This window comes from Macaca nemestrina, chromosome 1 (assembly GCF_043159975.1).
Source record: "Macaca nemestrina isolate mMacNem1 chromosome 1, mMacNem.hap1, whole genome shotgun sequence".
In the NCBI taxonomy this organism is placed as follows: domain Eukaryota; kingdom Metazoa; phylum Chordata; class Mammalia; order Primates; family Cercopithecidae; genus Macaca; species Macaca nemestrina.
In genome coordinates, this window is record NC_092125.1 from 23,894,505 (window position 1) to 23,908,228 (window position 13,724).

The following is a 13,724-nucleotide window of genomic DNA, read 5'->3' on the forward strand; positions in this document are numbered from 1 at the left end:
ATAACTAGACAGTCTGATTTCTGATTTTCCAGTTTGGATAAGCATTACTGCATGGAAGAATTAACTAAAATATACTTTGTACAACAAAGCACTGTTGTGCTGTTACATCCACATTAAATGTTTACTCATGTGTGGCCTGCAGTTTGGAAAGATTCAGCAGAGGATCCAACTGGCACATTGTGCTCTCTTGATCTATTCAGTTTTTTAAAGACGGAGGAAAGTCAGCTTTCGTTTTGTGTCTCATACCCAAGGACTTCAGTTCTTTCAGTCCATAATTTCTGTAATAAGCGTATTATCTTTGCTCAGTAGACCAGTCCCTAGCAAATGGGTGGGTTTTGGCGTGTCACCCAGGATAAGGGGCCCAGTTTGTTGTTTTTCACTATCCCAATTTGCCTCTTAACGCTCAAGTAAAAGGGGAAAGAAATAGACCCAGCCTCACTTGCACCCACAAGTCAGTAATAATTAATCTTCTAGCAGGTCTCCTCTTTGTTTCTACCTCTTGGAGAGGGCATCATAAGTGGCAGTTCACCAAAGTTAGCAACAAGCCTGGATCTATTCAGGTTTTTTTGGTGCGTGCGCATGCGCGCGCGCGCGTGTGTGTGTGTGTGTGTGTGTGTGTGTGTGTGTGTGTGAGTGAGATGCCTTTTGTGTTTGTCCTGTGGGGACAAGTACAAAGTAGGATCCATAGATTCCATATTCAGCCTTAGCATAAAGACTGAAATTAATTACTATTCTTTATGGAATAATTTTAATTCAATTGCGAGGGATACATTGCCCCTTGAATCTCAAGCATAGCCCTATTTTGTCTTTGCTTGGTGGTAGCTGTTAACCAGGCTCTGGGTGAGCGTAGAACTTGGTCTCACATAAGCCGTGTAGACACCTCTTTGCCTTTTTGTTTAAGATGATGTAGCAGGCTAGGCGTGCTCCCAGCACTATGGGAGGCCGAGGCGTGTGGATCACTTTGGGTCAGGAGTTTGAGACCAGCCTGGCTAACATGTTGAAACCCCATCTCTACTAAAAATGTAAAAAATTTGCTGGGTGTAGTGGTGCACACCTATAGTCCCAGCTACTCGTTAAGGCAGACGAATTGTTTGAACCTGGGAGGCGGAGGTTGCAGTGAGCTGAGATCACTCCACTATACTCCAGCCTGGGTGACAGAGTGAGACTCCGTCTCAATAAAATTAAAAAAAAAAAAAAAAAAAAAAGATGATGTAGAAGAACCATAGTTCTCATTTTTGGCCAATTTGCCTTCCAGATTTTCTCCGTCATGTTTACCTATACCTTTTATGTGGTTATAGTCAGAGTATTTGTACTATATTCTCCATTATCTCCTGTCCTCATATTTATTTATTTACTCAGGGTGTTTTTTTATTTTCCCCCTATCTTGATCAATTTCACCGTAAGTTTGTTACTGGGCAAGAGGGTAGACATGTTGATTCTTACTCTACTGCTTTTTAAAATGGGTTTACCAGTTCACAGCACAACAGCCGGCATGAGTGTACCAGTTTTGATGTGGTAAAGTTTTAAACAGTTGGTCTCCTCATTTCTGCTCCCGAAAGCACCCACGTGGGCTCATGTGTTTCCCAGAGGATTAATCCCAACCCCCTTAAGCATGGACTTAGACACCATTTTCAACCAAAGGATGAGCTGTAGGGGATCAGAAGTGACCTACCTTTCTCTTTTCTTGATGAAATATTTATCAGAAAAATCAACTTCTAAGAAAGTCCAACAAACATGTGCTTTGCAGAGCCCCTCAGTGAGTAAATTACAGAGCCTTGCTGAGAATGTTTTGCTCCTGGTGGTTCCAGTGTATTCAGTATACACATGTTGGCTTGTGGCTCTTTTCTCATCAGAAGATTTCCATCCCCTTCTGATGAGGTGGCAAGACAAGCCAAAGCAGTTGTGTGGTGGCGAAGAGCACGCATCCTGAAGCCAGCCCACCTGACTTTGAAGACAGGCTCAACTGTTTTTCAGACGTTTGACTTTGGTCTGAGTCACTTAATCTGCTTCTCTGACTCAGTTTCTTCTTATGTAAAATAGGGATAATAAGAATACCCACTTCATAGAGTTGATTTGAGGATTAAATATAACCAAGTATATATGAAGCCCTTAGAATAGTTCCTGGCATATAGCATGTTTTGTGTGTTAGCTATTATTATCATCACTCAGTTAATTTTGAACCACTTAATTTCCAGGTGCTGGTGAGTCTAAAGAGCAGAGCCAAACATGTAATTACATAAACCCAGAAGCGAATTTTTCAAATGTCTTTTCTAGTAATAGAGCTTAATGAGATTGGCACTTTAGGGAAAAGTCCTAGGAACCCGTTTATGTTGGTGACTGTTGATCAACCAGAAGATTTCTCAGACGCAGTCTAACATCTGCGTCTTTCTAGGCTGGACTACCTTTGCTGCACCAGCAGATGGATCAGGAGTTAAAACTGGGAGCTTCTGTTGTGGGGAATCTTCGTCTTCTACTGTTAATAGCCTTTTGGGTTTCCCTCTCCTGGGTACTACTTTTCTCTATGGAGAGCTTGGTCTGTGGCACAAACAGGTGCTGAAAGGGGGAAGATACACCTCTGGGTAAATATCTGGAGGTAGGCAGGTGACAGAGTGCCCAGTGGTCTGGGGACACTGGTTCAGGCGAATGTTCATCACCTTACCCTTTAAAACTCACATGGAAATGGCTTGGCTGATAAGTTACTTGTGGTTCCTGGGATAATTAAGGCAGCCTGATAGACCAGGACAAAGGATTTCCTCAGCTTTCCAGAGAACATTTCTACCAAGAGCCATGTACTAAGGAGTGCTGGTTATGTGGGTGTTGACATCAGTATTAGTATCACTTCTGTTGAAAGTGACAGAAAACTTCTAAAACAGGGTGTAAAGATAGTCTACCTCATTCTTTCAGAATGTTTGTGCTGCTGTAACAAAATACCTGATACTGTGTAATTCATGAAGAACAGAAATTTATTTCTCACAATTCCGGAGGCTGGGAAGTCCAACATCAAGGTAGTGGCAGGGTTGGTGTCTGGTGAGGGCTGCTGTCTGCTTCCAAGGATGCACCTGGTTGCTGAATCCTCTGGAGGGGACTAATGCAGTGTCCTCACATGGCAGAAGAGCAGAAGAGAATGAATCCACTCCCTCAAGCCCTTTCATAAGGGGCCTCATCACCTCCTAAAGGCCCACCTTCTAGTACAATCACATCAGCAGTTAAGTTTCAGCATTTCAGCATGTGAATTTTGGGGGGGACACATTTAGACCTTAGCACTCACTCTTTTTTTTTCTTTTTGAGACGGAGTCTCGCTCTGTCACCAGGCTGGAGTGCAGTGGCGCGATCTCAGCTCACTGTAACCTCTGCCTCCCGGGTTCAAGCTATCCTCCTGCCTCGGCCTCCCAAGTAGTTGGGACTACAGGCACATGCCACCACGCCCAGCTAATTTTTTGTATTTTTAGTAGAGATGGGGTTTCACTATGTTGGCCAGGATGGTCTCGATCTCTTGACCTCGTGATCCGCCTGTCTCGGCCTCTCAAAGTGCTGGGATTAGAGGTGTGAAGCACTCACTCTTAATGGCTCTCAGCTCTAATTGTTTGAATCTTGGGCTTTTATTTAGCTGCTCTCCAATCCTTAGCATGATAGCAGTGCTGCAAGGTGGCTGCTTGAGCTTCAGCTATCAAGTCTTCATTTGAGTCAACAGGAAAGAATGTTAAAAAAGGCAACAGTTGCATAGTCATGAGGAACTGCAAAGGAGGCTGAAAATGCATTTTGTGTGCCCAGCTAAAATTCAAGGACCGATGGCTCGAGCCCAGGAGTTTGAGGTTGCAGTGAGCTAAGATCACACAACTTCAAAAAAGACTTCTGATAAATTTGGACATTTCTGTTTAACAGACATTTGGGAGACACACCCCCACCCCCCACCCCAGGTGCCTGAGAAGAAAAACTTAATCACACTCTTGGTCCTTATGCTCCAAAAGCTCTTCGGTTATTTGATTGACCCATGGCTGCTTTTTGGTACTGGAGAGAGAGCCTTATTAGTAATTTAGTGAGTTTCTAATTTAGATCCTGTATGTGATGGGGTGGGTGGGTGGTGGTGATTATATTGTAGCTAGGAGCTCCTAGTCAGCAATGCATGGGGTCTAGGGCCATCCGTGACTTCAAGAATCGATGGCCTAGGGCAGCCCACTTGGGTCCCCTTACACACTGTGGAAGCTTTGTTCTTTTGCTTTTCACAATAAATCTTTCTGCCAGGGTGGGGGGCGGGGGCGGGGAGGGGGGAAGAATAGATGGCCTTGCAGATATTCTGGGGAAGCATTTGAGTGACATCTCTCTATTGTGCCACTTAACCAGTTGAATAGGAAGTTGAGCCAGCAGGTTTGAACCTTGTTCTTAGTTTTAAACCAGGGCAAATTACTGGTGCTTTGGTTTTCTAATGCTTGTAAATTAGAGCTTCTGAGCCTTGTGGGGAGCAACCCCTACCCACAAAGGAGTGATGTAATGTCTGGGGGCCGCGATGGTTTCTTCCTTTGAGATGGATACCATATAAGCTAGTGGTGATACTTACTTAATGATAGTGACAGGGAAAGCTACTGCCAAGAGTAATTGATGTGACCCACACATAGTCCCAGAGCCAAGGAGCTAGATGGGGTCTTCCTGCCTGAGGAAGCCAAGCTTCTGGCGTTCGGGCATTCTTCTCTGCTGTGATGTTTCCCATCCTGGAAAGCAGGGAGGAAATGATTAATCAGTGTGCCTCACCTGGAGCTGATTGGCTGTGGTTGCTGAGTTTTCCTCCCTCTGAGCAGCCCTCCCTGTGATTCTGAAGCAGCTCATCCAGAGTGTTACAACAGACATCTTGATGGGATTCAAAAATGTTGGGCAGCATGGTTATCTGGTCTTCTTCTGTAAGGATGACTGTGAGATGTGCCAGCCCATTCCTTTAGGGACACACCCAGCCCGACGCCCTCCCGAGGGCTGCGCTGCTCTGAGCTGTCCAGGCTTGGGCTATGTCAGGTTCTGAGCACTGAAGTGTAGTGGAGGGTATATGACAAAGAGGCGTCAGAGCTGATTGCCCTGCTTGTTTTCTTTTACTCATCCAGTGGTCTTGGAACTGGACAAGAGGATTTTGTGGATTAGATCCTGGAAGACACACACTAGAACTAGCATAGCAAGATTGTGTCTAGGCTGTCAGAGCCACCTCCAGAGTGAGAACGAGTTTCGAGAACTATCCTTTCTGTAGCAATACAGGAACCTGTGCTGGCTCAACAGCTGCCCTTTTGGAAACTGCCAGCTGAAGGGGCCTGTTGATAAGCTGTTGACTGCTACTGTGGCTTCCCAAATGGGAGGTCTCTGCTAAAGGAGTTCATTGTTCAGCATGTCTAGTGGACCCTGGCTCCTAACAGCTGGATTCTTTTGAACATAATAAACATTTCTAGAACAGGTTTTCTTGGTGGGCTTTTAGCTTCCTTTTAATAGGCACATCACTTGCCTGCCTTTAGTTCTAGAAGTTCAACATAAATGTTGACTTTAATGATGCAGTGGGACAAAACAGTATTATATTTCTCATCAGTTCCCTCCCTGTCTCCCTTCCCCTGTCATTGTTTTCCAGAGTTAGAGTACGTTTATGGAGAACATTGGGGTGGATGCCAAAGCGGCTTATGTTCTAAAATCGTGAAAAGAATTGTGCAGTTGGAGTTAGACCTGTGGTTTGAGACTCAGCTTTGGGACTGAGCAAATCATTTCATGGGATCAGTTTTCTAAGCTTCAATTTCCTCATTAGGAAAAAAGAAGACAAAGTAATATTTCTTTGTAATAGAATTAAATGAGATAATGTCTTCAGAATGCCATATAAGTAAAGAAATTGTGAATCACCTGCACTGATTTCTTCCATAGGTTTTTTTTTTCCTTTCTGAAAATACCTTGTATTGACCTTCGCCTAACTTTGTATTTGGACAACAGGCCACAGTCCTAGCAGACCTTTAACCCTCCTGACTCCAATTTCAGTAATGTGTTAGAAGTGGCAGGGACAGAATATATTCTGGATTCATTACACTAAATATAGGGATATATACAAAATGAGGCTGAACTCACACTCCAGTGGGCGGTGTCAGTTTGCCTGTGAGACAGCGCCATGCAGCTGCAGCCACTAAGTGTCTAGGCACTGGAGACGACTGCTGGAGTGGGAATCCTGGCTCCATTCGACCTCTCTTTGCCTCCATGTTTGCCATCTGTGGTGTGAGTGTGATAATAATTCCCATCACATAAGCTTGTGGTATGCACATGAGATCATTTTGAAGTACTGAGCCTAGTACCCAGCATATAGAAAGAAATGGGGCTTTTATTATAGTAATACTAATTTTTAATTGTGGTAAAATACACACAACATAAAATTTACCATCGTAACCATCTTTACGTGTACATCTCGGTGGTGTTGAGTATATTCACATTATTGGATGGCCAAATTCCAGAACCCTTTTATTGTGTAAAACAGAATAAGACAAAGTATATCCATTCAACAACTCTTCATTTTCCCCTCCCCTCAGCCCCTGGCAACCGCCATTTAACTTTCTGTTTCTGTGAATTTGACTACTTTACATAGTGGAATCGTATGGTATTTGTCTTTTTGTGACTGTTAGTATAATGATTAAGTCTTAGCCCACTGTAACAGTTGTACCCTTTCATGTTTTAGATTTCTGTAGGCTCAGGATTGCCTGCCTTCTCAAACCCTGGTTATTGGTGGATTATTTCTCTTTCTTTTCTTTTTTCTCTCCTATTTTTTAGAGATAGTCTTGCTTTGTTGCCCAGGCTGAAGTGCAGTGGCATGATCATAGCTCACTGCAGCCTTGATCTCCTGGGCTCAAGCAGTCCTCCTGCTTTAGCCTGCCACACGTAGCTGGGACCACAGGCACAAACATCATGCCTAGATAATTTTTGAATTTTTGTAGAGGTGGGGTCTCACAGTGTTGCCCACCCTGGGCTTGAACTCCTGGGCTCAAGTGATCCTCCTGCCCTAGCCTCTCAAATCACTGGGATTATAGGTGCACGCCACTGTGCCCAGCTGAATTATTCTTAAGGAACAAGATGACACTTCAGAGCTCAATTTCATCCTTTTGAAGAGAGGGGCAGGATTAGGCAAAAGGAGAACACAGAAATGATAGTGAAAGAGATACAGAGGTGAGCATTAAGTAAGCAAAAGAGCATTTATTCAGGGCAGAGTAGAGTCTCTTTGTGGGATTCCTTCTTCCCTCTCTGCCTTCTTCCCTACCAGGTAAAAATTCAAACCTACACAATAATAGAGAGGATGATATAACCAAACCCTAGGGACCTGTCAGCCAGATTCAACAGTTACCAGATTTTTTAGGGCCCATTTGTAACATGGCCCAGGTGGAAGAAAATGCCTAAAAAATCTAGATTAACCTAGAGGCAGGTGTTTCTTTGCTTATTTGTGCAATTTTATTTATGTCCTTCCTGATAAAGGGCTTCTTCTGCCTTGGGACTTCTTACTGTCTAAGGTTGAGGTAAAGAGCCAGGACTCTATGAAACCGAGTTACTTTAACTTCATCCATGCAGGAGAGCACATGTGGCTTCTAAGGGTGGTCATAATGGAGTGTTTGGCGCAGGGCCTGTTGCCTAGTAAGTAATCATTTACACTGTCAGCAATGGTGGTGTGTTTGTAGAAGGGAAGGGTCACCAGCCAGGTCCTTGAAAACACGGGACTGAGATGTGCAGCTGGGGGTCAACACAGTTATACTGTATCATTGATCAAGGATTGGGATGAGCGCTGATTTTCTAGAATTGCACCTACTGTATGTTCATTATCCCATTTTACTGGCCATTGTACAGGTTCTATCCTCGATTGTGCTGAGTTAAGGGAAACAGTTGTTTATCTGCAAAATTAGGTAGTGTAACTTTTTAATATGCTTTTTTGATGGTGATGGGATTGCCATTTACATTAAAAACATTTTATGGGTTTTAAGTATAAATAAAAATACCACAATTTGAATAACTAGAGAATATATATTTGGCTTCATGGATCACTTTGTTGTTTTTGTTCTTTGGAATTCTAGGAGGAATTCTGTCTACTAATAAAGGCTGTAGACTTTACCCTCCTACAACCTTAGTCTATAAGAAACGTCCTAAGATAGATGCCTGGGAGGAAAAGGAAATTGAGGGCCTACAGATGTTTAAAAACTTACAGTTTATAATTGCATAGAGCCTTTGATTTCTCCACCTCCCCCCCCCGTCCCCATCCATCTGTGGTACCCAGAGAGCCTTTGGTTTTGTTGTAATATTTTCACTTTTGAATCTAGTTTATCATATGAATCTGTTTTCTGTTACATTTCGGGGCATGGGAGGATCTGCGTTCCCAAAATCCAGAGTAGTTTTAAATGTTTTTCTGCGTCAATATGCAAAAGTATCATGAAAGCAAAATAAATTGAAAATAATTGAGTCAAAATATTATTGTTCCTCCAAAGATCCTTACTTAGTCGTGTGTCACAACTTGTATAACAGGACGTATTTTGCAAACCTGTTTAGTTTGCACTGACTTGTGCAACAGGAATGGCCAGTTTTCCTTATGCCCAGGGCAGTCAAACACAACTTTATAAGAATTGTAACTTTAAAAGATTTCATGTTTTTTTTTTGTGTGTGTGTGTGTGTGTTGTTGTTAAAATCAGTTGGTGAAATAAATTCAATAGTAAAACTTCTAAGATTGAGTCATTAAACCTCTAAATATGCTGGGGGTTTTTTCTGTTCTATTCTGTTCTTTTTTTTTTTTGGATACAGTCTCACTCTGTTGCCCAGGCTGGAGTACATGGCACGATCTCAGCTGACTGCAACTTCCGTGTATTGGGTTCAGGCGATTTTCCTGGCTCAGCCTTCCGAGTAGCTGGGACTACAGCCATGTGCCACCATGCCCGGCTAATTTTTGTATTTTTAGTAGAGGCAGGGTTTGACCATGTTGGCCAGGCTAGTCTCAAACTCCTGACTTCAGGTGATCCACCCACCTTGGCCTCTTAAACTGTGGGATTATAGGCATGAGCCACCGTGCCTAGCCTAAATATGCTGTTTTTCATCTCTATTATCCGGTCAACCAGTTTCTTTCCTCCTTTTTTGGAGACAGGGTCTCACTGTGTTGCCCAGGCCGGTCTCAAATTCCTAACCTCAAGCAATCCACCCCCCTCAGTCTCCCAAAGTTCTGGGATTACAGGCATGAGCCACCGTGCCTGGCAGGTCAACTAGTTTAATTAGAAGACTTGGGTTATGTCTTCTACAGCTTATGTAATATAGACATGTTTATTTTTAAATTAACCTTTGTATGAAATGAAAAAAGAAATCAGTTATTTGATAAATACAATCCTTCACTGCCTCATTCTGTTGAATGCACTTGTTTCATAATTTTCCTTTTATGAAGAGCATATGTTATCGAAGGGAAAAAAGGGGCAGATACATATATTACTATGTTTTTTCTTTTTTTTTTTTAATTTTAGGATACATGTATTACTAACAACACACACAAAGCATGTAGGTTTGAGTTCATTTGGAATTGTCTTCTCCACTCTTGGTTGGGATACCCCTAAATTGTTTTAGATGTTGGTGGTGTTTGTGTTCTTTGTCACCCTGTCTATGGTGGCACACATTTGTGAAAAGGCCACCTGGTTTACTGTAGGTGTGGAGAAGTCCATGGCTGTGGACTGGAGCAAAAGTAACCAACAGAAGTAGGATTAACGCTGTGAGCATAGCCTCCTGCTAACTAGCTGAGCTTTCTGGCCGTGGTTTTTGGTTCCATTGATATAAAGAGATGTGCAGGGGCTGAGTGGCGTTCCATGCGTGTGCGGTCACCTTGTGATTCCAAGACGCTGTGGCCCCTCAGCACATCCTCACCGTGCCCTCATTCTACTTTCTGCTGCTGCTGCCTTTTTTGTCTGTCTATACCAGGGTGCAAGCAGGCAGGATCAGTTAGCCCTACCTTTATCAGTGGCTTTCGGAAAGGATCTTCTGGAGGAGGAGGAGGTAGTGTGTGCTACCCTCCTTCCCCCACCATCACTGCAAGTACCTGAGAGTAGTAAGTTGTGTTAAGGAAAGGGAGGAAGGGACTTTGGGGATCCTAAGACTTCTCTGTCACAGGCATGTCAGGTGGACTCTTCTCTATTAGCCTTTTCTTTCTTTTTTTTTAAATTTAACTTTTAAGTTCAGGGGTTTGTTATATAGGTAAACTTGTGTCATGGGGGTTTGTTGTACAGATTATTTCATCACCCAGGTATTAAGCCTAGTACCCATTAGTTATTTTTTCTTATCCTCTGCCTCCTCCCACCCGCCACCTCCAGCAGGCCCCAGTGTGTATTGTTCCCCTCCCTGTGTCCATGTATTCTCATCATTTAGCTCCCACTTATAAGTGAGAACATGTGGTATTTGGTTTTCTCTTCCTGCGTTAAGTTTGCTGAGGATAGTGTTCTCTAGCTCCGTCCACGTTCCCGCATAACACATGATCTTGTTCTTTTTATGGCTGCATCCCTTAGCCCTTTAACTCATCATGCGTGACAGCTGCCTTTGAATTCTTCCTTCCATAGCCCCTTCTTGTAAGGTGTGCATCAGCTTAGTTACTCCGGGGACTTCCTCTGTACCACACATGCCCTTTCTCTTATTCCTGGGTGCTCTCTTCTCTCCTCACAGTCTTCCGTGTGTGCTAAGATCGTGCAGCTCCTGGGGCAGAATGAGGTGGACTATCGCCAGAAGCAGGTGGTCATCCTGAGCCAGGATAGCTTCTACCGTGTTCTCACCTCGGAACAGAAGGCCAAAGCCCTGAAGGGCCAGTTCAACTTTGACCACCCGGGTGAGTCGGGGTGTTAAAGGGGGTATGTATGTGTATTGGTGTAGGGGGGAATATTTTTATTTTGCTCATGAGGAAGTTGCTTAACCTCTCAGAATCTTACTTCTATCTAGAACGTAGGGACTTGACAAACTACCTTGCAGTGTTATTGTGGGGCTTATGTGAAAGAAGGAATTTTCAGATGCTTCATGTAGTGCTTGGCTCATTAAATACTGATTGAATCTGTATCTGAACAAAGGTGATTTTGTATGAGCCTGGGACTCAAGATGGGCCAGACGTGGGGTCGAACATACAGAGCTGGTCCTTCTGCTGCCTCTGTTCTGAGGCAGCCGTCGTCAGACCCTCCTCCCCACGTGGACATGTGTGTTCAACCCGCTCTGTGGCAGAAAGGGAGGTGGAGGGGCAGGGTGGCTGCCAGAATGGTTTTTGCCCTGCAGCCCTAGATCAGCACACTGCTCCTTTAGCTGGCTTGGGTTTCTTAAAATTGTTAGAAGCAAACCGTGGCATGGTGCCTATTGTGCGCACTCCCCCAGTCACGGGTGTGCTTTCCAGGTTAGTTTAGCATGTGCCAATCCTAGGATGATAACAGCTAAACTTGGAGAGGGGAAAGACCTGTCTGAAGTCAGGGATGGAATGTCAAAGGAGAAAAAAAAGAAATCTGTTTGTCAGAACTCATGTATACACCCTATTTTGAGATACAGGGAGCTTCCATTCTGCTTTGGGTAAAAATCCAGCTTTTTAGGGAGCAGTATGATTACCTTTAAAGTATGATGTGCCCATATACATGTTTATGAGGATGTCCTGTGTATGATTATAGGAGATACTATTTTAAAATGAAGAAACATTTTAACAATTTGATATTTTTCAGATGCCTTTGACAATGAACTCATTCTCAAAACACTCAGAGAAATCACTGAAGGGAAAACAGTCCAGATCCCCGTGTATGACTTCGTCTCCCATTCCCGGTAAGTAAGCTGTTCCGGGCCAGGGATGACACCCGCTGCTCCCCAGAGCATCCCTGGTCTGCACTGAGACCTCCTTCCTTACCTCCTGCACTTCAGACCTCTGTCCTACCCCTGCCTAATGCCATTCCAGCCGGTCAATGGAGTGAGTGGTGGCAGCAGTGTGTGCTGTGGGATTGCAGAGGTTGGGGAGTTCATCTGGGCGCTTCCTGGAACAGTCCTGTTGTCACGATTCCTTAACTCCGAAGGATGGGATCGTGATTTGAGCTTGAGGGACTGTATGTGCGTTCTGATCCACATTCCAGTGCTGTTGTTCCTGGAACAAGATGTAAGGGGAGGGGTAGAGGAAGGGCAGGAAGAAGAACAAAGAAAACTGTTCTTTCTGCTGTCCTGGTTTACTTGGGATTGGACAATGTGGAGAGGCACGAGGTCACCAGACTGTGATCTCAGAATTAACCAAGCCCTCCAGAAAGCTGCTCAGTGGAATCAAAGCAGTCCTTTCCAGTGAAACCTCAGTTTTAGTGCTCCTGATTAGGAATAGAGGAGCGGCCACACTTCCACCTCATCCTCCTTCCCTCTGAGTGGTGGGAATGGGTTTCTAGAGGATTGCACTCCTGCTGGCCAGACCCCAAGCTCCTTCAGAGCTGCACAGAGCGTCTCAGACCTCAATGTAGAATACACACATCTTCCCGTGAGTCTGAACTAGAGAGCGTAGTGAAGATTTGGTTGCAGGAGGAAGATGAGAAAGAGAGAGAGAATGAGCATGCATGTGTGTGCATTGAGGTGTAGAGGGGGCTGTTTTGGTGCTTACCTCCATGCCTCACCAGAATCTTCTGAAACACTTCCTTCTATGGGCCAGGTTCTTCTGTGTAGGAGAGAGAAGAGTAAAGATCAGGATACCATCCTCATGCTTCCCGTGTCAGTCTGTTTTCCTAACCCAACCACTGCAGATCATGGAGGAATGAATGAAGGCATTTAGTATAGGATTTGGAGCTTACATGAACATTGGGGCTGGGAGACTGAAGACCTGGAAGTTTGTAGCCAGAGAATCAGACAAAATAGTCCCCACTGACTCTAGCCTGAGGCACTGGAGCAGAAGCTGGGGTTCATGGAAAAGTCCAAGAAACCCCCACGTCTGGGTTTGCAGCCTCAATCTAGGAGCTTGTGGACTGTTTGCAAAGTTTCCCTGTCTCATTATTACCATCTCCTGAATATCGTGGATTTTGCTTCACTCTCACCTTCTAAGTCTCTTGTTGGCGCAGTAACCCGGAAGCCTGTGGGGAAAGGGATTCTGAGAATTGTAGTTCTCCCTTAGGGGGAAGTGCTGGTGGTGTCAAGAGACATTCCAGCCCACCACTTCCCAGGTGAAGAGTTAAAATGCAGCATGATGGCTAAGGCAAGGGCCTGCAGAAGAATGTAAAGGAGGGAGGAAGAGCAGGGGATTCAGAGCAGGTTGTATGGAGGAAGTGATATTTAAGCTTTAGATAGGAAAGGATAAGAAGTTGTTTGGGAGAAGGATTTCCAAGGTGCTGGGCATTTCAGAGCTGGGCACAGATCAGCTTGGTCAGGGCCCGGCAGAGGAGAGGTTTGGAGGAATGGGAGTGGGTGTGTGGGAAGGCAGGCAGGCCTCAGGTCATGAAAGGCCATAGGCGGCAGGGCCAGGAGCACAAACATTTTGTCAGTAGGGAGCTACAGACGGCTCTACTGTGGTAGTGGAAAGGTCATTGTGGTGGCAGGAGGAGAGAGTATCTGCAATGCCATTTGTGAAGACGCCTTTGGAACAGCCCCAGTGAGAGACGAATAAGGGCCTGAAAGAAGGCAGTGGAACTGAGCGTGGTTGACGGAAGCCAGGGCCTGCCCGGTGCAGTCTAGGAGTGGAGGAGAGAAGTTGAAGACGTCGTGCAGCACGAGTTCCATCAAATTCATAGGCCAACGAGAGAAAATGC

The 13,724-nt window shown here is 44.6% G+C and overlaps 1 protein-coding gene and 1 long non-coding RNA gene across 6 annotated transcripts in view; one reads left to right on the forward strand and one right to left on the reverse strand.

Moving 5' to 3' along the window:
• LOC105492967 (uridine-cytidine kinase 2) overlaps positions 1–13,724 on the forward strand; it is an 85,391-nt gene that overhangs the window by 53,353 nt on the left and 18,314 nt on the right. For all 5 annotated transcript variants that reach the window (XM_011760359.3, XM_071074903.1, XM_011760360.3 and 2 more), the window contains 2 exons: positions 10,660–10,819; positions 11,685–11,781. In XM_011760359.3, the coding sequence (XP_011758661.2) occupies positions 10,660–10,819; positions 11,685–11,781 (257 nt within the window). The remainder of the gene's footprint in view (positions 1–10,659; positions 10,820–11,684; positions 11,782–13,724) is intronic.
• LOC139357483 (uncharacterized) lies at positions 11,960–12,896 on the reverse strand. Its single transcript, XR_011610716.1, has 3 exons — positions 12,777–12,896; positions 12,590–12,643; positions 11,960–12,094 (listed from the first exon to the last, which is right to left on the reverse strand). It is a non-coding gene; the product is annotated as an uncharacterized lncRNA (long non-coding RNA).